Source organism: Neoarius graeffei, chromosome 7 (assembly GCF_027579695.1).
Source record: "Neoarius graeffei isolate fNeoGra1 chromosome 7, fNeoGra1.pri, whole genome shotgun sequence".
NCBI classification, from domain to species: Eukaryota; Metazoa; Chordata; class Actinopteri; order Siluriformes; family Ariidae; genus Neoarius; species Neoarius graeffei.
The window spans coordinates 6,884,928-6,912,136 of NC_083575.1; the positions used below are offsets into that span (position 1 = coordinate 6,884,928).

Below are 27,209 nucleotides of genomic sequence, written 5' to 3' on the forward strand. Positions count from 1 at the left end.
TCACATACATAAACGCACTATAAACCAAATCCAATAATATGTAAGGAAGCGGTTCTTTTTTGAACCTCAACGGTCGTCATGGTTACTCCCTTCTTACACTCGAGTGTTTTCTTCCCGTCCTTCTCATTTAACCCCCCCTTAATGCACACAAACGTTCAGTTGTCATGGCAACTCGACCTCATACCAAGCTGTTATTGACTGATTGGTGAAAACAGAGATCTTCATTTAACCTGGAGTGGCTTTGAGAGCACAGATCCTCTGTGTGTGTGTGTGTGTGTGTGTGTGTGTGTGTGTGTGTGTGTGTGTGTGTGTGAGAGAGAGAGAGAGAGAGAGACATCCACAGCACTGCTATATCAGGTCAATATAAGCTGATCAGTGGTTATGCAACATGCCCCTGTGTACGAAATCACAACGTCTCCATTTTTTTTTGACCTGTTGCATGAGTTGCATGAAGCTCCTCTCCATTTTCATGACTCGCTTTTTTATTTTTAAATAATCTTGCCCACTTTGTCGGACAATTAGGACTCGAGCAATACACAAATAGTTATATTTTTTCCAAACTATTTATGAATATCAGAGAAGCTGTTCATGATCAAAGTGAACATTAAACTCATGGAAAAAGTGGGACGCAACCTGAGAGCCTGCATCCATAATTTGCTCACTAAAGCTGGAACATGGAATAACAGGCAAATATCATGATCTAAAAAGAAACTGAATATCGGAAAACAACTCAGAGCTGCAAAATGGATAGAAAACTTTCTGATTTATTGATTCACGGCCTGAAATGTTCTGACATTGATGTCTGAATGAAACCTGTCATAAATCCTCTGAATATTAGATCAGACAAGAACAGAAACTCGCTGATGAATTCATATTCACACTCCTGTACACATTCATAAAGCTCAGGAGCACACGTCAAAGGGCTGAGTCACATGATACGTGTGTGTGTGTGTGTGTGTGTGTGTGTGTGTGTTTACTTTCTGAGGGAGGCTGCTCTCTCTGCATATCAGTTTACTCATTAGAAGTAGACACAGAAAAGCAAACACACACACACACACACACACACACACACACACACACAACAAGAAACTTTATGAATTATTATTATTATTATTTTTACATTGTACTTCTTAAAATTATTTATTTTATTAATTCTGGGAGTGATCTGGGTTTATTATCATATTTAATAATAATAATAATAATAATAATAATAATAATAATAATAATAATAATAATAATAGAGTGGCCGCTACAATTATCGACACCTTAACGATCTTTTGGCTGTTGCAAAAGTAGAAAAGACTTTCAATACGTAAATTGTGCATGAATAATTACTTCCACTGGGAAAAAAATGAGTTGATTCCCGATTACTTCGCATATCAGATCACGTGACACTGTTCCACAATTATCGACACCTTTGTCCACAGTTATCAACATCGTTCCATAATTACTGACATCCAGATGATTATTTATGAAAAAAATAATCGGTATGTGGTATTAAGTTCAGAAAACATAGTTTTTATTTAAAATGCGTTTTACACTGACTTATATTTAGTACAAAATATCTTTTATATAAATTTATGGATGTGGGTGTTTACGTAAATGAGGAAGTAATTCTAATGCTTGTAAACAAATGAAGTGATAATGTTTAACCTGCATCAGAAAATCTTTTTCTTCCACTTTCTAAGTATTTTCGTAGCTTGCATTTTGTTACTCATTCGTTGTTGTTTGTATTAATTTCTAGTTTTGTAGTTTACCAATAAATGTCAACAGGCAATCGACATCGTAACCACATGAACGTCCAGGTCAAAGGTCACTTGTCATTTCTCGAACCAAAATATAAAATGTCTACTGATATTACAATATATGTGGTAGATATTTACAACAAACTGCAAAATTTAATTCTGGTTCTTTAAACCAATATAATTCAAAATCTAATTCAAAATCTAATTCTATTTATTGCAGTAGGATTCCAAATACTCTATAACAACATTCCATTGTGTTATGAATCAGAAAAAATTATTATAAATCACAGCACTTTAATTTTTTTAAAGTACTTCATCGACTTCAACAATGTTACACAACAATCGATCCATAACAGTTGTAAATGTCACTTAATTCCACAGGGTGTCGATAATGGTGGACACCGGTGAAAGTGGTCACTATTATCGACACCTCATGTGACTTCTCAACCGTGCGTTTAGATACAAAATGCCGACTGTCAAATGAAATTGTAAGAAACAAAGTAGGTTTCGACGAGGAGATCATGAAATAAATATCAGTGAATTTGAGAAGTAAAAACGTTCATGATCTTTTCACCATGCTTACCTGCAATAATAACATCTGGATTTTCATCAAATTGCTGATCGTGCTAAAAAAAAAAAAATCCATCTCAGGTAATGAACGGGTGAGGCAGGTCTTCCGGTTGATTAATTAACCAGTAATAACTGTTGTAACTGAAACTCACCTTTGTAAAATTGTTTTTTATTGGTAAATCTGAAAAGGTGTCGATAATTATGGACTGTCGATAATTGTAGCCGCCGCTCTAATAATGATCAGATTTTATGATTAGAATTAACAAAATGAAATAGTCGTGCATGTTAAGATACAATTAAAAAAAAAATCAGTTAAAAAGTTTTCATTTCCCTTTATAAATGGAATACAAATATTCTATATTCATGTTATTACTTATATATGAATATAGAATACAAATATTCTATATTCATGTTATACTTATAAATGAATTCTATTCTTTTTCTTTCCAACCATTTTCCCAATTTTAACTTCAAAAACAATAAATTAAAACGTACGACTTCAGCCTGTAATGTTTGAGACAATAAATCATTCCAGATTCTTTACATAACACGGGCGATTGCTCTAAGACAACGAGGGAGGCTCAGCCTCCTCTAAAAATGACGAACATCGTGTAGGATGAATTGCGCTAGGCTTATGTTATAGCTGACCTTATAACATTGCTATTTCAGATCCAGAATCATAGAAATATATGTGCTCAACCCACTACAGTGCGAAATCATTCCGTTATAACTTTCCCCAGTTCGCCTAATGTGTGCGTGAGTTTTTCCCCCTCGTGACAGCGCGATGCAGCCCAGCCTCAGTGCACTTCAATGGCATTTGGGAGCTATGCGCTTTTCAATCTCAAAATGCAAGACAGTTATTGGACAAATACTGCGAAAACGCCCGCCCACCGGACTCCCAGCCTCAGTGGACTTCAATGGCATTTGGGAGCTATGCGCTTTTCAATCTCAAAATGCAAGACGGTTATTGGACAAATACTGCGAAAATGCCCGCCCACGGACTCCGAGCTTCACAGTGGGAAGGACATGGCAAAGCTTTCTGCAAGGAGGCTGGTGATTGACAGCTCGTTTCAAATATAGACAGGCAGCGGTGAATTTCAGTTCAGTCCCATGCGGATTCGCAAGTGCTGTGGTGTATTGTAAGAGAGCAGCTTACATTTCGATTTCATTCATTACATACGGTTTCTACCAGCTTTTTTAGTTTGTATATATTTTCATTGTAAATAAAGTGTAAATATAGTGTTGTCAAGTTTGCTATCTTAGTTCCAGAAATTTCGTTTATTTGAGTGACTGAACTTGAACTTGAGGGGGCTAGTGAGCTAGCAAGAAAGCTGCACACGGATGCCAAGCATTGCTGATTTAATTTTGGTGAAGCCATTTGCCAGTCTTCCTTTCGAGGAAAAAATTAAAATTAAAAAGCAGGGTAGACCAACGCCTCAAATTGACTTGGTGAAAAAGGTCGGGAATAATACTCGTTCCTTTCAGCTCTCCTGGTACGAGAAAGTGAATTGGCTAACAGCAAGTGACCCACATCAACAACAGTAAATAGGCTACTTTAGTAATATGTCATGGATGGACCAAAAATATAGAATCTATTTAAAATGTTTATGCTGAGTATATTATATTGGAATATCTATTTTTCTGGATATGAATTAAACACAGCTACAACTTGGAAAACATTTTTAAACAAAAACACAGCCGAGAACATTTCACACTACAGACCTGGATTAAAAGTGAAGGGTTATCAAAATTGTCAATAAAACATTTCTCAGTCAAAATAAGTAAAATATAGGGAAAGTGTCATTGAATGAAATGTGTGGCACCCAGCTCTATGTTTGGCTCCCCAAGGTCAGTGCTTGTGCCTATTCCAGAACACTCTGCTGTTACTGCTGAGGTTCCTGACAAAGAGCTGCTTTCAATAATGATCAATTTTTAAACAACATGCCACAATTTTAAAATATAAAATGTTAAAATATACCCCCCCCAACACCACCATCATGTATATTGGACAGTAGGCTAATGGGCCAAAAGAACCTGTTATTTCACAGTTTGTGACCCTGCCAACAATCAGCCAGATCAGAGGCAAGAGTATGGGCAAAATTGATGTGTTTTTTCTTTTAAAATCTGGAAATATCATAACCGACCAGCCTCCCCTGTTTGAAAGACTACCAGCCGCCACTGTTACATAATTATTTATAACTTTAGATTTTGATATTTCTAACTCAACTTTTTTCCATAACTTTATATTTCTAAAACAAGACTGGCAAATCTTTGGTTACTATCAGTCAAAATGAACCCTGTGATTTCAGAGCGTGTGTGTTATACTCCATGTTTAAATCTTCAGCATCAGGATGCTTTTCAAAAGAATGAAGTAACCAGGCTGCAAACAGGACATTCAGTGGAATAAATTGAATTAAATTGATTTTTAAAAAATTGCATTTGTGTTCAGTAAATGTTGAAACAAAACCAGTTCTTAGTCAATTCAAACTTTGGGAAATGTCTAGAAATAACATCCCAACATCAAACCAGCCATTCACAACCTGCTAAAGAAGGTCTGAACTGCATTAAGACGTCTATAAGACTCATCGAGCTGACCGATTTCTCACCAGTGCTGGTTGGACGTGATGACATGCTGCTTCTCCAGCTCTCCATTTCCTCATTAATGGGAGTCAAACGATTTGGTAATGACTCGATCAGACCTCTGGAAGCCAGCTGGGTGTGCAGGACCTGAAGCTTCTCCTCAGAACTCATGGATGAGACGTCCACATGAGACTCGTCCACATGAGACTCATCCACCTCTGTGACTTCAGACTTTGGGTCAGAGGTCAGTTTGGGGCCGAGACCAAGGAAGGAGTCTTTTATGGTGTCTGAGATCTGAGAGATCCAAATCGAGAACGCTGATGGAGAATCAGCCATTGTTGGAGATGTTGGGTGACTGAACATGCACAATCTAAAAATCAGGTGCAATTCCAAGATCCAGTATCGATCGTTGACCAGATATCTTCAGAATGATCTCCAGAAGGAATAACAGTTCTCCAGAGATGTACCTGATCCACCATTTAGTGACCTCCTAATGGTTCCTATTAAAAAAAACATCCAGTAACACCACTACTCAACCACACACCTCCAAAAGTTCTAATCAAAGTCTCACAAGATATTTGAGAACTCTTAGTCTCAAGATCTTCAGACTCAGCCACCTTCAAAGGCATCTATTAAAAAACAATTTCCAGAAGTACGACAATGACACAAATCTGAAGATTCTTGGAAAACTGATGATGTAAACAACAAATGAATTGTGCTGTTGTATCACTGTAATATTAATATAATGTAGAAACCTTCATCCAAAGATCTTCAGAAAGATCTACAACAAACCTTCTACCATGCCGCCTGCCAAAGCTGTCTATTTATGACAACTTCCATGAACACCACCACCAATCCCAATGATTGATTGTTGTCCATTGGATGATGTAGGCAACAAAATGCTGGCGATTACCTCGTCTTTAGAAAGATCTACTGGAGACCTTCACCATCAAAAAGCTCTTTCAGAAAACAAACATTAAGCAAACACTAATCTGACTGCAAAATACTGGTAGCATAGACAAGATGAATGATGGTGCTGTAGCCTTAGAATCCCAAGATCCCAGGAAAACCTTAGTCCAAAGATCTTCAGAAAGACCTCCTCCATACCTTCTACTATGCCTAAGGATGTCTATTGAAACCCATTTTGAGTAATGTCAAAACCATACCAATCTAAAGGTTCCTGAAAAGTTGATGGCAAGATGAATGCCACTGTTGGAACCTTGCCATCCCAAGATCCTGGAGAAACCTGAATCCAAAGATCTTCTGAAAGATCTCCAGCACACCGTGTACTTTGCCACCTTCCAGAGATGTCGAATAAAAACTATTTCCACTATGAAGGTTCTTGGAAAGTTGATGACAAGATAAATGATGCTGTCGTAGCTTTACAATTCCAATATCCTGTCAGAACCTTGGTCCAAAGATCTTCAGAATGATCTATTGCACACATGATAGTAAGCCATTGTCCAAATTTCCAGTAACACTACAGCCATGTTTAACCTCAACCAAACCAAACCAAAGGTTCCTTGAGGCTAATGATGTCGTCAACAGGATGAGCAAAGTTGTGTCCGTATATTCCCAATGAAAGCAACAGGTACATTCAAGGACCACACGAAGCTAATGCACACACTGACTCAGGGGATGGTGTTTGCAAAGGGAGGTGCTCAAACAAGAAATACCACAGCACTTTACACATGGTTTAAGTAGTGTGCGTGTGTGGGGTGTACTACACAACCATCGACAGAGTTTCAGGTTTCCACAATGTGTGCGTATGAGAGTGAGATAGCATTCAAGCTGGAACTGCCCAACTTTTTATGTGTAAGAGTTCAGAGCAGGAAATAAATTTGGATTCATGCACTGAGCCGCAGGACAGGTGATTCAAAAGATCACAATGTTTGATTGAAAGGTTCAGGACATGCCCAGGGTAAACAAAGGTAAATGTAGCCCATTTTACTTTTTTGATAGCACCCAAAGGACTGGTAAGTAATTAGGAAGAATACCAATGAAAGGACAAACCTAAAGGAAAATATACAAGACATGTATGATACAAAGGGTAGTGGTTCAGGGTAGTGGTTCAGGGCACTGTTGAGTGGTTCAGGCTCAACAATTCAGGCTCTGGGTTACTGATCAGAAGGGTAGGGGTTCAATCCCCAGCACTGCCAAGCTGCCAATGTTGGACCTTTGAGCAAGGCTCAACCCAATGTCCCAGCTTGTTTGGAAGCTGGGGTCAGAGCACAGGGTCAAGCATGAGATGATATGACCTGGCTTCCCAGCAGGGGCATGGGGCAGCCATGACCTAAAGGTTAGAGACACAGCCTTGGGCCCAAAGGGTAGCTGGTTTGATTCCCTGGACCAGCAGGAAAATCCATCCATCCATTATCCGTAACCACTTATCCTGTGCAGGGTCACGGGCAAGCTGGAGCCTATCCCAGCTGACTATGGACGAGAGGTGGGGTACACCCTGGATAAGTCACCAGATCATCATAGAGACAAACAACCATTCACACTCACACCTACGGTCAATTTAGAGCCATCAGTTAATCTAACCTGCATGTCTTTGGGGGAAACCAGAGCACACCCATGCAGACACAGGGAGAACATACAAACTCCACACAGAAAGGCCCATGTCAGCCACTGGGCTCGAACCCAGAACCTTCTAGCTGTGAGGCAGCAGTGCTAACCACGACATCACTGTGCCACCCTAGCAGAAAAATCCATGGTTGAAGTACCCTTGAGCAAGGCATCTATCCCCAGCTGCTCCCCAAGTCCTGTGTGTGTGTGTGTGTGTGTGTGTGTGTGTGTGTGTGTGTGTGTGTGTGTGTGTGCGCTCATTGTACGTCGCTCTGGACAAGAGCATCTATTAAATGCCTGTAATGTAATATAATGCAGGGATATACAAAGAAAAGATATGTAACAAATAAAGGCTTCTTCTGATACCCCTTATTCTAGGAGGAGATGCTAACTACCCTCTTCCCTATACAAGACCTGACCACACCCTTGACTAGCTCTGGTCAACATGGAATACAGGAAGTGTGCCTTCCACAATAAGAAAGCTTCAGACGGATTTAAACTCGCGATCTCCTGTGTTTTGTGACTGCATACTCACCCAGACCCTGGTGGATCCCAGAACGCTCCTTCCGTTTGCGATGGCCACGAAGCTCGAAGCACGGCAGGCCCCCTACACGGGCGAAACACAGCTTCTTGTTGATGAAGAGGAAGAGGATGGTAAGCAACACGACGAAGACGCCCACTGCAGACAAGAAGCCAATGGCCTCGGGCGTGACTGCAAGGGAAAGAGGATGCGCAGAGTGTCAGAAGCAAGTCACGCGTACACAGGGGAACCAAGCATCCCAACACTGAGCCCTCGAGTCATCTCCTTTTCTTCTGCAATGCACATTTGGTCACAACCCAAACATGTGTGTGTTCACATAGAAAACATCAACCTTCATGTGAACCAAAAAAAAACAACAACTTATGCCGAGGCAGAAAATGAACGTGAACCTACACTGACTTGAGTTAGATTAATAACAAAATCTAGTAGGCACCAGTTTCAGTCAGGCCTTCATAATGAATGTTCATGGACATCTTGTATGTGCACATGGACTTGGATGGTGGACAGGGCATGTCATTGAAATGTAACAATAAATGGATGAAAAAAAAATCATTGTTTAAATTAGAAACAGAGTTAAAATTAACCATCATTTTTTGCATGTAACAGAACATGGATAAAAATTCACATTTCTGGTGTGTGTGTGTAAGATACTGAATGAGCTACAGGTTAATACATCCTTATCCAAACACCCACAGAAGTGAATTTAAACCAACATCCTTACTCAACACTTGACACACAGCTCCTTTCAAGGACACACTCTGTACAAGTGTGAGTGTGTTGTCGCTACTGCTTGCAAATCGTTGAAAACCGATCGATGTGCGTGCGTGCGTGTTGCATCTCAGCTGTGCACTGATTTACAGAGTGTGTAGGTGTGTGTTAGTGCGAGTAGGAGGAGATAATAAGGTCGAGCCAAAGACTAACATCCCACATATATCTCTTTTCTCACCTCGGGCTTCAGTTTTTCAGCCAAGGAGAAAATCACAAGTTTTCCGCAATCAGTTCCTGACAGTGAGGCAGAAGAACTACGCTGCTAATTTCTGCCTGCTCAGACGAAAATACATTTCCATCACTATTTTTTAATTAATACAGAAGGCACTTGCTTTATTCAAGCTGCTCATCATGATGTTGAGAAAATTTCCGAAGGCCTTCCAAAAACGTAAACATACAGCTTTACGGTAACGTATTCAAACGGGGGCATTAATATAAACCTGTGATTTGCAGCTGCACGACTGTCAGGGCTGCTGTTCAGGAAAATGAATCAACACCTTCTGACCAATCAGAATCCAGAATTCAAGAGCGCTGCTGGATAAATAGGCAGAAAACACAAAATGTAAGCCTGAAGGTGGTCCAAGGGGTTGAAATGTGTGTGTGTGTGTGTCTGTGTGTGTGTGAGAGAGAGAGAGAGAGAGAGAGAGAGAGAGAGAGAATGTGTGTGTGGTTGTTGTTGGCATCTTCTTTGTTGATGTCTTACTTATTCTGCTATACGTTAATTCCTCACCAGTCCAACAATTCTCAAAGCTGTCCTCTAACTACACAAAATGTAGATGTATACACACCCACACACACCTCCGCAAACCACACAAAGTAGCCTGTTTCCTTGGAAACAGCCAAGGCATTTGTATAAGAGCTGTTATCACCATTTAAAACGCAACATGTCCTCACACACACACACACACACACACACACACACACACACACACACACACGTCGAATATTTATGAAAGGTCTCATGTTGCCATGGCAGAGTAGTTCCTAAGTGACTAGATGTTGGTCTTCAGGACCATTCCTGCTTCCTATTGGCCACTGGAAGAAAAAAGGGAACAAAAAAAAAAAAAAGTAAAGATGAAATAAAATCAGGCAGGGATGAGATGTTGGTCTGGATAATCATTATTGCTTCTGAAGACTTGCCTCTGTTAAAAATTTACAGAAATAAAACAAAATACAACACCGCCTTTTCTATGCATCTGGATGTTTTTGCTTCCGACTAAACCTATAGTTTGAATGTTTAAAAAAAAAAACAAGAGTGCTCTGAGAGCACAATATACCCCTCTGGCAACTAGGCCATAACTCTGGTAAAATGTGACTAAATTGAACGCAACTGCAATCTGTGTATTACCGACATATAACAAAGAATCCTGTCAAGTTTCGTAAAATTCTTCCAAAAATTGTGAGAGGAGCCGATTTCAGAAGGTGAGTACCCTTCCTGGGATGGATGGACAGATGGATGGATGGACAGACATCTTACTTACTTACTTAGACTTAGGGGCTCCCGTGTCTTAGGACGCATGAGGCAGCCAAGGTTGTCCAGCTGTTTCTGTCTGCGGCTAGCTGCAACGCATCTCTCCATCCCTTGCCGACTGACTGGAGGTCCATCTCAACCGTCTGACACCAGGTCATCTTTGGACGTCCCTTCCGCCGCTGCCCATGGGGGTTCCATTGGGGAACTTGGTGGCAAGTCTTTCTGGCAGAAGTCTGACGACATGTCCCAGCCAGCTTAGCCGAAGTTTGCATATGATTGTTGACACTGGCTATTGACTCGTTCGGGATATGGACGGAAATCGCCACGACATAATCCCCCTTCGGGCCTTTCGGCCAGCGGGGGATAAAAATTGTGAGGGAATTTGATTTCAGAAAGCAAGCACACCTTGATGAAATTGCCAAAGTACAAGTTTGTTAATAATCAAGGGCATGGAGTGCCCTCCACAATTATTGGCACCCCTCGTTAAGATATGTTCTTAGGCTTCTAATAATAAATTCATCTCATCTCATCATCTCTAGACGCTTTATCCTGTTCTACAGGGTCGCAGGCAAGCTGGAGCCTATCCCAGCTGACTACGGGCGAAAGGCGGGGTACACCCTGGACAAGTCGCCAAGTCATCACAGGGCTGACACATAGACACAGACAACCATTCACACCCACATTCACACCTACGGTCAATTTAGAGTCACCAGTTAACCTAACCTGCATGTCTTTGGACTGTGGGGGAAACCGGAGCACCCGGAGGAAACCCACACGGACACGGGGAGAACATGCAAACTCCACACAGAAAGGCCCTCGCCGGCCACGGGGCTCGAACCCGGACCTTCTTGCTGTGAGGCGACAGCACTAACCACTACACCACCGTGCCTCCCTAATAATAAATTCATTTTTTTTTAAATAATATAGGACAACAATGCAAAAAAAGAGAAAAATCCAACCTTTAATTCAAATGCATTTATTCAGTGGGAAAAAAATCTCACATTAAGAAATAATTCTTTTACATGAAATCATGTGTGTCACAATTATTGGCACCCCTGATGTTAATACTTTGTACAGCCCCCTTTTGCCAACAAGACAGCACTTAATATTCTCCTAAAACTTTTCACAAGATGGGAGAATACAGAGAAAGGGATCTTCGACCATTCCTCTTTGCACAATCTCTCTAAATCATCCAGAGTCCTGGGTCCTCTCCTATGCACTCTCCTCTTCAGCTCACCCCACAGGTTTTCAATTGGGTTGAAGTCTGGGGACTGAGATGGCCATGGGAGGAGCTTGATTTTGTGTCTGGTGAAGCATTTTTGTGTAGATTTGGCCACATGTTTAGGGTCATTATCTTGCTGAAAGACCCAGTGACGGCCCGTCTTCAGCTTTCAGGCAGAGGCCACCAGGTTTTGATTTAAAATGTCCTGGTATTTCAAAGAGTTCATGATGCCATGCACCCTAACAAGGTTCCCGGGGCCTTTGGAAGAGAAACAGGCCCACAGCATCACCGATCCTCCCCCATACTTCACAGTGGGCATGAGGTGCTTTTCCGCATACTCATCTTTTGTGTTACGCCAGACCCACTTAGTGTTTGTTGCCAAAAAGCTCTATCTTGGTCTCATCTGACCAAAGCACACGGTCCCAGTTGAAGTCCCAGTACCGCTTAGCGAACTCCAGATGTTTATGCTTGTAAGTGAGAAAAGGCTTTTTCTGTGCATGCCTCCCAAACAGCTTGTTGGCATGTAGATAGCGCCTGATGGTTGTTATGGAGACTTTGTGACCCCAAGATGCTACTCTTTGATGCAATTCTCTAACAGTGAGCTTTGGAGAACTTTTTACTTCTCTTCCCATCCTCCTCACTGTGCGTGGTGGCAAGATAAACTTGCATCCTCGTCCAGGCTTGTTTGCCACTGTTCCAGTTGTTTTAAACTTCTTGATGATTCCTCTGACTGTAGATACGGGCAGGTGTAGGTGAGTGGCTATTTTCTTGTAGCCGTTGCCTGACTTATGAAGGTCGACGCGCATCTGCCGTACTTGAATGAATGGTTTGTTCTCTTGTCTTTCCCATGTTGAAGAGTGGATAAGAGAAATAGGCCTCTGTGTCGCATCATATTTATACCCCAGGGAAACAGGATGTGATGAATTACTAATTAAAGGTTCCTAGATACTCTGATCAACTTTATAAACTACAGTAGAAATGACAGAAATGATTCAATTACATTTATTTTCTAGGAATTGTTATGGGTGTCAATAATTGTGGAACCGGTGATTTTATGAAAAATAATTATTTCTTAGTCCGGGATTTTTAAATTTTTTTTAAATTCACTTGAGTTAAAGGTTACATTTTTCTACAATTTCCAGTGTGAGATTATGCTTCTGCAATAAAAATTGAATTTATTTTAAGGCTTTTAACACATCTTAACGAGGGGTGCCAATAATTGTGGAGGGCGCTGTAACTGGTAAAATTTGCCCAAATTAAATGAAATTTCAATCTGCGTATAAAGTGTCATATAACAAAGCCTTCTGCCAAGTTTGGTGAAATTCCTCCACAAATTGTGAGAGTAGTTGATGTCAGAAGACGAGCGCACCTTCATGAAATTGTCAAAGTATAATTTTGTTAAATTAAGGGCTGAACTCTGGTAAAATTTGACCGAATTTAACAAAATAACAATATGCGTACTACTGACATCTAATAAAGAATCCTGCCAAGTTTCATGAAATTCCTTCAAAAATTGTGAGAGGAGTTGATTTCAGAAGGTGAGCACCCTTCCCGGGACGGACAGACGGATGGATGGAAATCGCCACGACCTTTCGGCCAGCGGGGGATAAAAAAATCTAAACCAAAATGTGACAGAACAATTCTGAGCTGGAGGTATGACGAAATAACGTCTCATAGCTGACAGTTCAATGGTAGTAAATATATCATGACTGACAAATTCACCACAAATTCATACCACTTCTTCCACTACTGTATTATCCGATTGTATTTTATGCGTTTAGGATTACGTTCCCAGAAAAATCCTGACCCTCTCAACATTTCTCTCTGAAGCACAAAAACGCTGCCTTCTCAGGAACAGAGTGAAATTTAGAAGTGTGCATGATCACGATCCCAAACAGCCTTGCGTTTTTGTTTTTTTCCTGCCTATTATTGTCAAGCGACCTTGGGTTTTGAGAAAGGCGCTATATAAATTGAACATATTATTATTATTATTATTATTGTGTTTCCTCAATAAATATTTTCCCGTTTCTACAGGAACGTGTGGACGGCACGGTGGTGTAGTGGTTAGCACTGTCACCTCACAGCAAGAAGGTTCTGGGTTCGAGCCCAGCGGCCGACGAGGGCCTTTCTGTGTGGAGTTTGCATGTTCTCCCCGTGTCCGCGTGGGTTTCCTCCGGGTGCTCCGGTTTCCCCCACAGTCCAAAGACATGCAGGTTAGGTTAACTGGTGACTCTAAATTGACCGTAGGTGTGAGTATGCTTGGAGAGGAGATGGGCGCCACCAAGCAATCCAAGCCCAGAGAAAAGAGATGAGTGACTATGTCAGCATCTCCCATGCCTCCCTACGACCGCAATGCGGTTACGGGAATGAACAGAACAGGAGCGTGTCAGGACCGCGTACAGAGCAGCACAGAAATTTTCTGTTCATCTCAGAATGATCGAGTAAAGTATTTCAGACGTCAGTGCAGAAAGTCTTCGAGCACTTTCCCCCAGTGAGTACAAATTAAAGAAGCAGCTCCATCTACTGTTCTGTCCTTAGCTCAGTGATATTAATATCACTGACAGATACAAAAATCAATGACTAGACATGTTTTAAAATATTTATCAGCACAGAAAGCCTCTTTAGGTAAACATTCCCTGACCCATCGACTAATATGATGTAAGAGTCAAAGAAGTCTCATATAGGTTATACTTTGGATTTAAAAAAATGTCTTCAAAGGCAAAAATATTGAAGTATATTTTATAGAGATGGAGATGTGTGGTACCCAGGATCAGTATTGGGCTGATCGATGGATCGGATATCAAAGGGAGAAAAAATAATACATTTTATCCGATCCTTTAACAAATGGAAAAGAGCGGAAGTGGAATTGTTTAGAAGAGTTTTTTTTTCCTTCAAGCTGGAAATGTTTACATCGAAAGACTTGAATGGACATTATTATGATTTTTTTTTTTTTTGATTTTCAGTAGATTTATTCCTGGCCAAGCAGAGAAGCTGCATAGACATCCACTGAGTTTCTAGCTTTTCTTATTCATCTTCTTCTGGTGAGGTTGTTTACAACCCGAGAACCTAGAACCATATGGTAAAAAGTTTCAAAATTTGGCACACTGATTGGGAACAGTCCTATGATTCTTTTCACCAAGTATGAAGTCATTAGCGCCACCAACAGGTCATATTTGGAGGCGTTTGACACCCTGCTTCACAGCATAATCCGGATGTAAAATTACACCAATTCCATGATCTGAAGCCACTCAATCATTCAAGACTCACCTTAATGAATTTCCTTATGCATGAATTTACACAAACTCAGGAGGGAAACTTTTTTCCCCCTAACTAACAGGATTTTCATGACCACCACACTTCTTGTATCAATGCTTTACGAATAAAATTAGTTCAAAGCCACGAGGTCATGAAAGTGCTATGTTTTACCTTTGCAATATTTCAGACTAAAAATGGCAACAGAAATTGATTAATGTCTGCTCTTTGTAGTACGTACGCACGTTATTACATAACTCTTACTCCATTATACAAAAAGCTGCAAAACAAAACTAATCACCAGAACTAATCACACACACTGAGCAAAATGATCACCAATTTTTGTCTCTAATTTGGAATGCACCGATTCAAGAATCTTGGCTTACGTGTGGTGCTCGAACTGGGAGTCACGGCATCCGGCTGACTGAGTAAACATTCTCCTTTTCTTCGATCCATAACCAAGAAACAACCCTCACACAACGAGTCTGATCCGTCCTTTTGTCCTGCTTCGCCAACGTCTCTGGAAGTTCACTTCTTCTCCATCAGCTATTTAAAGCTGTTCTTCAAACTATTTTTCAAGAGTCAGCCCACTTTCTAACACAACTGGCAACTTCCTCATTTGGGTTTTTTAAGTAAGACGCTTTATCCATCGCTCTCTCTCCCTCTCCCTTTTACTGAACTCACATCCTGTTTGAACCTGATTAGCAGCTGCACCCTTCCTCATTCTTCAGCCTCAGCTCCCAAACCCAAACACACGAGTGCAGACCGCTCCATCCCAAACCCAATCCCACTCCTCAATGTCTACGATACACCAGTTCACTCGACTGGACTGTACACAATGTGACCCAGTATATCAGTTCACCTTTGATTGACTGACTCGCTCCCACTCACCAAAACACTGCCTCATGGAAGACCATGACCTCCAATCAGACTTGACCTCGCGAAGTGCTCTTGGAAGAATCCCAGACACCGTCACTGGTTGAGAAGATTTCACACAACATGTAGCAATCATGTTAAAGGTCAAGGAGCTTTTTAAAGTTCTCAGGGATGATATTATTCAACGAGAATCAAATGGACGAAGCTACAGAGCCGTAACAAAGACCAAGTCTTCCCTGTTGGTACAACTTGTTTGATAAGATGGATACGGAACATTCATGGAACCACAAACTAAACCTCCTTGTACAAGATGTTACAGCGCTCTGTCAGGCTCATGATAAAGAAGGGAAGAGAGAACTTGAAAAGAGTTGCAGGACAGCCTGAAATCAGCAACTCCGTTCCTCCACCTCATGCAAAACTCCTCTGTTCAAAAGAGATCCAAGTCTAAAATTTGGAACAAGCGTTTAGGGTGGGTTCCCTGAAAGACTCTTAAGGCCAAAAGTGCCTTTAATTACCTCATAAGATCCATCGTCAAGTTAACGTGGTTTTCCCGAACAACATCGTAGCCAAACTGGCATGGCTTTAAGTGGGGGGGGGGGGGGGGGGGGGGGGTGTACCCGGCGCCCTCCATCCAAAAAAAAAAAAAAACAGTTTTAGTATTGCAGATACTGAGATATGTCTGCTGTTTTTTATTTAATTAATAAGGTTTTAAAAAATAAACAAAATAAATCGTTCTGTGGGATTGAGCTGAAGAGTTTATGGTATAAATCTATATTTAATAGTACGTCCTAGCTGAGTTTTTTTTGCTCATCACACAAATGCAGTGAAAAGCAAGCTGGGTGAGTCCTGTTGGATTTTAACAGGGCGTGGGAACTTTGTGTATCGACATAATAACATACTGTATTCCCAGATGGCACTGTAACCTACATGTAAAGGGTGTGCGCCATCCTTTTATGTTTATGGCATCGTTAACACGCATTTTCACAAGCCAAAATGATAAGATGCTGCAGCAGGCTTACTGCTTATACACGCACACACACGTCGACTGTCCGGCTACTGCTCATATTCATTAATAGGGTATCCCTGTACTCACTAAACCCTGTGTATGTACATGGGACACGTGCCGTTTTGGGGGTGAGTCTCACTTTGATTTTTACTACAGCGGTTGGATAGGTCTGTGAGAGAGGTTGATTTTTGCAACGGCTCTGAAGAAAATCTGCTTGAAATCCCCTGAGTCTTGGGAACTAAGACTCATTATCGGACTTGTTCACATGCAGCTCGCACAATCATTGTATCGTTCTCTCAGTCTATTAGACTCAGGAGCTCAGATTGCAGTTACTGACTTTGTATTATAGACATGCAACTCTTGCAGTCTTTGTTTATAGTTATTTCAGTATTAAGCTCTGTCTTAAGTGGCCCCTGACATTCCCTCAGTATACCTGGGTATATTCACTGTCTTATCTGTACATTCAATGTCCTGAGCAGGAGCTCAGATTGCAGTTGCTAAAATAGTAATAATTTATTGATATAATAATAATAATAATAATAATAATAATAAAATTTATATAGCGCCTTTCAAGAAACCCAAGGATGCTTTACAATATAGACAAGGGAAAAAATAATAATAAATAAATAAATAAAAAGTAAAGAGTCTACCAAGTAGAGTCAGGATGTAATTCCCATGGTGTAGCAGCCACAGTCCCACAAAAACGAGTCCCACATCTCCAGCACTGCCGCCGTGATGCCGTCAGCAACATCGCTCGAACATCACGCCATGGATCCACAAAGCGAGCACAGAAGCACCGCCATGCAGAGCGCTGGTATGTCCAAACCGCCTGCACAGCCGCCGCGACACCACCGAGCAACATCGCTCAGAACATCACGCCAAGCATTAAAGCACAGAGCGCTGGACAACCACGATGTAAAATGAGCAACAAGCTCACTGCAGTCCATAGCTGGGAGCACAGGCATCACCCACAGTGAACCAAGGCCTGGAGGGAACCGACGCCCAAAACTAGGTCCGGAGCTACACCACAACCAGCGGACAAAACCTTCAAACAAACATCAAACTACACAAACACACAGAAAAAAAAAAAAAATGAAAATAGAAAAAGCAAGAAAATAAAATAAAAAAAGTTCTGGTGAGAAGCGGCAGCCAGAACGCGCACAACGTACCCTCGACCGGAAACGGAAAAAAATATAAGGTGTTTTGTGGTCAGTGTACTACACTGTAGTGTGTCATGTGGGAATGCATTATAGGACAATGCAACTTTCATAAATATGACCATATATCAGTTGTATGTTCTATACATACAGTATACCTGCAACTCTGACAATATCACTTTCAGTGACTAATAAAATGGTTTTGAAAGTGCCTACTTTAAAAACATTTTTGATACGGCAATTTTCTTTAAAAGATTTCATTTACAACATGTTTCTGACAGCTCACAATGCATCTTCGGGCATTTAAAAACTGCAGAGCTTCCAGGGACCCCTGGCCATACTGGGTTGACGCCCCACCCTTCCCATTTTCCTGGATCCGCCCCTGTATTGAGTTAATTATTAAATAAATATACACAAAACATTATGAATATGTTATGGAATCACGTATGGATATTGGAATGTCACATTGCTATCATGACATTTTCATCAAATTTAACTCCATTAGGCGAGTGATTATCTCATTTAGTGTCATAAATGACATTTCTGTACCATTAACATTGTGTGTGCGGGTGCACAAGAGAGAGGTTTTGATCTGTCTCTACCTAAGGCGGTATCTACAGTGGATATAAAAAGTGTACACACCCTGTTAAAATGATCGGTTTTTCTGATGTAAACAAATGAGACCACGATCAATAATTTCAAAACTTTTCCCACCTTTAAATGTGACCTATAACCTATACAATTCAGTTGAAAAACAAACAAATCTGTTTGGGGGGAAAACATAAAAAATAAAAAAATGTACAATAAGCTGGTTGCATAAGTGTGCGCACCCTTAAACTAATACTTTGTTGAAGCACCTTTTGATTTAATTACAGCATTCAGTCTTTTTGGGTCGGAGTCTATCAGCCTGCCACATCTAGACTTGGCAATATTTGCCCACTCTTCCTTGCAAAAGCGCTCCAAATCTGTCAGATTGCGAGGGCGTCTCTTGTGCACAGCCCTCTTCAGGTCACCCCACAGATTTTCTATTGGATAGGTCTGGGCTCTGGCTGGGCCGTTCCAAAACTTTTTTGGGGTCATTGCCATGCTGAAAGATGAAATTCCTCTTCATCTTTCTAGCAGACACCTGAAGGTTTTGGGCCAAAATTGACTGCTATTTCGAACTGTTGAAAATTCCCTGCACCTTGGCTAAAGCCCCTGTTCCACCTGAAGAAAAACCCTAAAACATGACGCTGCCACCACCATGCTTCACCGTGGGTATGGGGTTCTTTTGATGATGCACAGTGTTGTTTTTGCGCCAAACATACTGTAGCGGTTCAGTGTTCGTGGGTGGAGCACAGAGGACGGCAGGACAGAGATCAGGTTTGACAGCTCGTTTTATTATTACACTTTTCAGCCTAATAATGAGGTGCACTTTTCAGACACACACACGTTCAGCAAGCAAGAGCCCCTCTGCTCTCGCTCTCCCTCCTCCCTCCTTAAGTAGGGCGCGGTCACTGGGAAGACACAAACACAGGTTAATTGCTCTCAGGTGTAGTGAATCTGCCACTCACCTTCCCTGACTCCGCCCTCCTGTCACAGACCGGCGCTTGACCACGCCCCCGCTGCCACATACCCCCACTGCCCGACTCAGGCCGGGCGGCTGTCCGGCCTGCAGCTGACTCCCCCCCCCCTCCCTTGGCGGGAGAGGAAGTCCGCCACGACCATCTGCGCCCCCGGCCTGTGGACCACCTTGAAATTAAAGGGTTGGAGTGCCAGATACCAACGGGTGATCCGCGCGTTGGCATCTTTCATGCAGTGGAGCCACTGGAGGGGCGCGTGGTCCGAACAGAGGGTGAAAGGGCGCCCCAGCAGGTAGTACCGGAGGGTGAGGACCGCCCACTTGATGGCCAGACACTCTTTCTCTATGGTGCTGTAGCGCCCCTCACACACCGACAGCTTCCTGCTTATATACAGGACGGGGCGGTCCTCCCCCTCCACCTCCTGGGACAAAACCGCCCCCAGCCCTCTGTCCGACACATCGGTCTGCAACATAAAGGGGAGAGAAAAGTCAGGGGAGTGTAGAAGTGGCCCCCCACACAGTGCAGCCTTTACCTCTGAAAAAGCCCGCTGGCATTGCTCCGTCCACTGGACCGGATCTGGTGCCCCCTTTTTAGTGAGATCAGTCAGCGGGCTGGTGACGTCCGAATAATTAGGTATAAACCTACGATAATAGCCAGCCAGCCCCAGGAACTGTCTCACCCCCTTTTTGGTCTTGGGCCTCGGGCAGGCCGCAATCGCTGCGGTCTTGTTAATTTGGGGACGCACCTGCCCGTTGCCCAAGTGGAAGCCCAGATACCGTACTTCCACCCGCCCAATCGCACACTTCTTTGGGTTGGCTGTGAGACCCGCTCGCCTCAGCGACCTAAGGACGGCCCTCAGATGTTCCAAGTGCCTCGGCCAGTCATTACTATATATAATGATGTCATCCAGATAGGCGGCCGCATAGGTGGCGTGGGGGCGGAGGACCCGATCCATCAGCCACTGAAACGTAGCGGGCGCCCCAAACAGCCCAAACGGAAGTGTGACGAATTGGTGTAACCCAAACGGTGTGGAAAAGGCCATTTTTTCTCGGGATAGTGGAGTCAAGGGGATCTGCCAATATCTCTTCGTCAAATCCAGTGTCGAATAAAAGCGAGCCGTGCCTAGTCGATCGAGCAGCTCGTCAATACGAGGCATTGGGTACGCGTCAAATTTAGACACCGCGTTGACTTTCCTATAGTCCACACAGAACCGGACCGACCCGTCGGCCTTGGGTACCAAGACCACCGGGCTGCTCCAGTCACTGTGGGACTCCTCGACGATGCCCATTTCGAGCATGGTCTGAAGTTCTTCCCGAACCACCTTTTTTTTGTGTTCGGGTAGCCTGCAAGGGCGGCTACGCACTACCACCCCCGGGGGCGTCTCGATGTGGTGCTCTATGAGGTTAGTGCGACCGGGCAGGGGCGAGAACACATCCGAAAACTCGGTCTGCAACTGGGCGACCTCCGTGAGTTGGGTCGGGGAGAGGTGGTCTCCACAGGGGACCGGAGAGGTACGTGATGCCAATCCCCCTTTTTGAACCTCCGGCCCCAGCTCCGCCTTCTCCGGAACCACTGACACCAATGCCACGGGGACCTCCTCGTTCCAGAGTTTAAGCAGATTGAGGTGGTAAATCTGTAGCGCCCCACCCCTGTCCGTTCGCCCCACCTCATAGTCGACGTCCCTGACTCGCCGTGTGACCTCAAAGGGTCCTTGCCACTTGGCGATCAATTTGGAGCTCAACGTGGGCAGCAGTACGAGTACTTTATCTCCCGGAGTGAACTCTCTAAGGCGCGTACCCTTGTTGTACAGGTGGACTTGCCATTCCTGGGCCTGCCGCAAATTCTCCTGAGTTAGGTGGGCGAGCGTGTGGAGTTTTGCGCTCAGGTCCATAACGTACTGAATTTCGTTCTTGCTTTGTGAAGGTCCCTCCTCCCAATTTTCCCGCAGCACATCTAGGATGCCGCGCGGCTTACGCCCATATAATAATTCGAACGGGGAGAACCCCGTGGAGGCTTGGGGAACCTCTCACACTGAGAACAGCAAGGGTTTGAGCCACTTATCCCAATTACGTGCCTCCTCACTTACGCATTTTTTAATAATATTTTTGAGGGTGCGGTTGAACCGTTCTACCAAACCGTCCGTTTGTGGGTGATACACGCTGGTGCGGATCGGCTTAATCCCCAATAACCCATACAGTTCGCGCAGTGTCCGTGACATAAACGTAGTGCCTTGATCAGTCAGAATCTCTTTCGGGATTCCAACTCGGGAGATGACGCGGAAGAGCGCCTCTGCAATACTGCGTGCTGAGATATTGCGCAGAGGCACTGCTTCCGGGTATCGCGTTGCATAGTCCACCAGAACTAATATAAAGCGGTACCCTCGTGCTGACCGATCTAATAGCCCAACAAGATCCATCCCAATTCTTTCAAACGGGGTCTCGATTAATGGAAGAGGGCGCAAAGGCGCTTTTGGAATGGCCGCTGGATTTACTAACTGGCATTCGCGGCATGCCGTGCACCACCTACGGACATCGCCGCGAATCCCCGGCCAATAGAATCGGGCCATTATTCGGGCTAGTGTTTTATCCTTCCCTAAGTGTCCAGCCATGGGATTAAAGTGAGCCGCCTGGAATACCAATTCCCGGCGGCTCTTCGGAATTAAAAGCTGCGTGACACGCTCTTTAGTTTGAGTGTCCTGCGTCACTCGGTATAACCTATCCTTCATAATTGCGAAGTAGGGGAAGGACGGGGTGGCGTTCGGCTGGAGCGTTTGACCATCGATTACTCTCACTTGGTCAAAAGCATGTCGCAGAGTCTCGTCTCGCGATTGTTCTAATGGGAAATCCGCGAGGGATTCCCCAATAGAGAGAGGAGGAACCGGCGGCTCCTCACTCTGACGCGGAGATGACGTAGATGGCTCTGCGACAGCTGCTCCCGCCACAGCGGCACCGGGACCTCCCCCTGTTAAATGGCAGGACCCACTCTTTATTAGGCGTCATTAAACCCCGAAATCCCGGCCAATTAGTCCCCAAAATTAAAGAGTGGGTAAGGCGGGGATTAACCGCCGCCTTCACTATAAATTTTTCACCTCTGAAAATAATGTGGACCGACACCAAAGGGTAGCTGTGAACATCCCCGTGCACACACAACACCTTCACCCCTTGTGCTCCCCCCAATGCCTCGTTTTGAACCAGGCTTTGGTGAATTGAGGTCTGATTACAACCTGAATCCACCAACGCCTGATATGTAGCCCCTTGGACACTCACCGGTATGCGATACGCTCCGGCCCGATCGAGGGCGGCCTCTGGCGCGTCGGGGATCCGAACCACCGCGCCCACTTCCATTGCCGTGCACTGCTGTTGAAGGTGGCCCGGCTCCCCGCAGCGCCAGCAAACCGGCCCAGGCTTTCCCTCTGCACCGGTGATCTGGGGCTCACTCACCTGAGGTGGGGGAGAGACAGACATAGAAGGGAGAAACGGGAGGGCACCGCGGGTGCGGCGGGCCGGCTGGGGTGGTGCCGGCCCCCGCCTCCGCGGAGGGGGAATGGGGCGAGGACGGGACACAGGAGGAGGGGGAGAGAGAGAGAGAGAGAGAGAGAGAGAGAGAGAGAGAGAGAGAGAGAAGAGAAGCCGCCATCTGCTGTCCTGCCACCGGTACAGCCGCCAAATGGTCCTCCGCCAGCTCGACTGCTTGATCCAGTGACGCCGGGCGGTGGCACTGGACCCACTCCGCGGTTCCTGCTGGCAAGCGCGCGACAAACTGTTCCAGCGCCACCTGGTCGAGGATTCCTTCGGCGTCATGGTTGTTGGCCCTCAGCCACCGCCAGCAGGCGTCCCAGAGCTGCTGGCCAAACGCGAATGGCCGGCCGACTTCCTCCAAGCGCAGCGTGCGGAAGCGCTGGCGCTGCTGGCCTGGAGTGCGCCCCACGCGCTGGAGGACGGCCCGGCGGAGGTCCGCGTAGGCCAGCCGGCGATCGGCGGGGAGCTGTAGCGCGGCCAACTGTGCTTCTCCCGTGAGCAGGGAGAGGAGGCGCGCCGCGCGCTGCTCCATCGGCCACCCCGAGGCTTCGGCGATTTGCTCAAAGAGCGTGATGAACGCCTCGGGGTCGTCCTGCGGGCCCATCTTGGTGACGGTGAGGGGAGACGGGCCCGCAGTAGGAGCGCTGGTGGGCCCCGCCGATGCGAGGAGGTGCCAGAACGCCTGGCGATCTTCTTGTTGGGCCAACACCAGGGCCTCGAACCGCTCTTCTTGCTCCTTTCGGAGGGTGAGTAGCGCCTGGTGCTGGCTTTGCTGGACCGTGGCGAGGGCATGGATCAGTTTCGCGAACGGGGAGGACTCCATGGGGCTGGGAGGCTGCTGTGCTCCAGGTCCCGGGTTTCGGCACCACTGTAGCGGTTCAGTGTTCGTGGGTGGAGCACAGAGGACGGCAGGACAGAGATCAGGTTTGACAGCTCGTTTTATTATTACACTTTTCAGCCTAATAATGAGGTGCACTTTTCAGACACACACACGTTCAGCAAGCAAGAGCCCCTCTGCTCTCGCTCTCCCTCCTTAAGTAGGGCGCGGTCACTGGGAAGACACAAACACAGGTTAATTGCTCTCAGGTGTAGTGAATCTGCCACTCACCTTCCCTGACTCCGCCCTCCTGTCACAGACCGGCGCTTGACCACGCCCCCGCTGCCACACATACCTTTTGGAATTGTGCCAAAAAGTTCAACCTTGGTTTCATCAGACCATAACACATTTTCCCACATGCTTTTGGGAGAGCTGATGTATTTTTTTTTGCAAAATTTAGCTGGGCCTGGATGTTTTAATTTGACCCTACCTCATAAGTCATAATCCAGACATATGGAGAATACGGGAGATTGTTGTCACAGGTAGTACACAACCAGTACTTACCATAAATTCCTGCAGCTCCTTCAGTGTTGCTGTAGGCCTCTCGGCAGCCTCCCTGACCAGTTTTCGTCTTGTTTTTTCATCAATTTTGGAGGGACGTCCAGTTCTTGGTAACGTCACTGTTGTCCCATATTTTCTCCACTTCTTGATGACGGTCTTCACTGTGCTCCATGGTACATCTAATGGCGTGGAAATGTTTTTGTCCCCTTCTCCTGACTGATACCTTTCAGCAGTGAGATCCCTTTGATGCTTTGTAAGCTCTCTGTGAACCCTGGCTTTTGCTGGAAGATACAACTGAGTAAATGTCTGAACTTTATTTGGGGTTAATCAGAGTCATTTTAACTGATGGCAGGTGTGAACCCAAAAAGACTGAATGCTGTAATTAAATCAAATGGTGCTTCAACAAAGTATTAGTTTAAGGGTGTGCACACTTATGCAACCAGCTTATTGTACGTTTTTTATTTTTTATGTCCCCCCCCAACAGATTTGTTGGTTTTTCAATTGAATTGTACAGGTTGTAGGTCACATTAAAGGTGCCCTTCCACCAAAAACGTTTAATACTGGCTCTTTTTGAAATACCATAGTTCACTCCGAGTTGCATATGCATGCTGCATGTGAAAATGTAATTCTACTCCCATTCCCTGTATTAGCTTATGAAAGAAAATAGTCGGAAAAACAAGCGTATCAGAAAAAGCCATATGAAGTTACGTCACTTCGAAAATTAGTATTCATGGCCTCGCCCACCTTGGCTTGCGACCGCCCACGGGAAGAAACCGCGAGGAGAGAGATGTAATTCGCCCCGAGGCGTGGCGCGGTGCTCCGCATCAGTTTCGTTTCTAATGGCGGCTCCAGCCCGACTTTGCACGCTTGTAACTTGGGCAGAGGAGGTCCCAGCCTCCCCAGACTTGGCAGCCAGCGACCCCTGCCCTCTCCCGAACAAACCAGCGCTGCCAGGGCCCGTCAGCTCCCAGGAGGGGACGTTATTCCCCCCCCACACCCCGAGGCGAGCTCCTTGATGAGAGCCACTGCCACAAGTAGTATTCAAATAAATAAATAAATGAATGAATGAACGAACAAATGAATGAATGACTCCCTCCCAGTCATGTGTGCACACACAAGCGTTCTGGTTGGGGAGAGAGCTCCCTTCCTCTGCACTCCCTCTCCTCTTATAGGGCGTGGTCACTGGGGAAGACACACAAACACATGTTAATTCCCGTCAGGTGCAGTGATTCTGCCACTTACCTTCTCTGACTCCGTCCTCCATTCACAGACCAACACTCGACCACGCCCCCGCCCCCACTGCCACATCTACAGTGGTGCTTGAAAGTTTGTGAACCCTTTAGAATTTTCTATATTTCTGCATAAATATGACCTAAAACATCATTGGATTTTCACACAAGTCCTAAAAGTAGAGAAAGAGAACCCAGTTAAACAAATGAGACAAAAATATTATACTTGGTCATTTATTTATTGAAGAAAATTATCCAATATTACATATCTGTGAGTGGCAAAAGTATGTGAACCTTTGCTTTCAGTATCTGGTGTGACCCCCTTGTGCAGCAATAACTGCAACTAAATGTTTCCGGTAACTGTTGATCAGTCCTGCACACCGGCTTGGAGGAATTTTAGCCCATTCCTCCATACAGAACAGCTTCAACTCTGGGATGTTGGTGGGTTTCCTCACATGAACTACTCACTTCAGGTCCTTCCACAACATTTCGATTGGATTAAGGTCAGGACTTTGACTTGGCCATTCCAAAACATTAACTTTATTCTTCTTTAACCATTCTTTGGTAGAACGACTTGTGTGCTTAGGGCCGTTGTCTTGCTGCATGACCCACCTTCTCTTGAGATTCAGTTCATGGACAGATGTCCTGACATTTTCCTTTAGAATCCGCTGGTATAATTCAGAATTCATTGTTCCATCAATGATGGCAAGCCATCCTGGCCCAGATGCAGCAAAACAGGCCCAAACCATGATACTATCACCACCATGTTTCACAGATGGGATAAGGTTCTTATGCTGGAATGCAGTGTTTTCCTTTCTCCAAACATAACGCTTCTCATTTAAACCAAAAAGTTCGATTTTGGTCTCATCCGTCCACAAAACATTTGTCCAATAGCCTTCTGGTTTGTCCACATGATCTTTAGCAGACTGTAGACAAGCAGCAATGTTCTTTTTGGAGAGCAGTGGCTTTCTCCTTGCAGCCCTGCCATGCACACCATTGTTGTTCAGTGTTTTCCTGATGGTGGACTCATGAACATTAACATTAGCCAATGTGAGAGAGGCCTTCAGTTGCTTAGAAGTTACCCTGGGGTCCTTTGTGACCTTGCCGACTATTACACGCCTTGCTCTTGGAGTGATCTTTGTTGGTCGCCCACTCCTGGGGAGGGTAACAATGGTCTTGAGTTTCCTCCATTTGTACACAGTCTGTCTGTCTGTGGATTGGTGGAGTCCAAGCTCTTTAGAGATGGTTTTGTAACGTTTTCCAGCCTGATGAGCATCAGTAACACTTTTTCTGAGGTCCTCAGAAATCTTTGTTCGTGCCATGATACACTTCCACAAACATGTGTTGTGAAGATCAGACTTTGATAGATCCCTGTTCTTTAAATAAAACAGGGTGCCCACTCACACCTGATTGTCATCCCATTGATTGAAAACACCTGACTCTAATTTCACCTTCAAATTAACTGCTCATCCTAGAGGTTCACATACTTTTGCCACTCACAGATATGTAATATTGGATCATTTTCTTCAATAAATAAATGACCAAGTATAATATTTTTGTCTCATTTGTTTAACTGGGTTCTCTTTATCTACTTTTAGGACTTGTGTGAAAATCCGATGTTGTTTTAGGTCATATTTATGCAGAAATATAGAAAATTCTAAAGGGTTCACAAACTTTCAAGCACCACTGTACATTGTTATTGGTCAAAACTAGGGATTGACCGATATGTTTTTTTCAGGGCCGATACCGATTATTATGGAATTGGG

General features: G+C 44.4%; 1 protein-coding gene across 5 annotated transcripts in view; it reads right to left on the reverse strand.

Moving 5' to 3' along the window:
- Positions 1–27,209, reverse strand: part of syt16 (synaptotagmin XVI) — a 59,012-nt gene that overhangs the window by 11,478 nt on the left and 20,325 nt on the right. For 2 of the 5 annotated variants that reach the window (XM_060924578.1, XM_060924576.1), the window contains exon 1: positions 4,922–6,453. In XM_060924578.1, the coding sequence (XP_060780561.1) occupies positions 4,922–5,258 (337 nt within the window). In that variant the 5' untranslated portion in view covers positions 5,259–6,453. Of the gene's footprint in view, positions 1–4,921; positions 6,454–7,998; positions 8,176–15,103; positions 15,188–27,209 lie in introns of those variants that run through there. The other 3 variants (XM_060924579.1, XM_060924577.1, XM_060924580.1) reach the window with 3 other exon arrangements.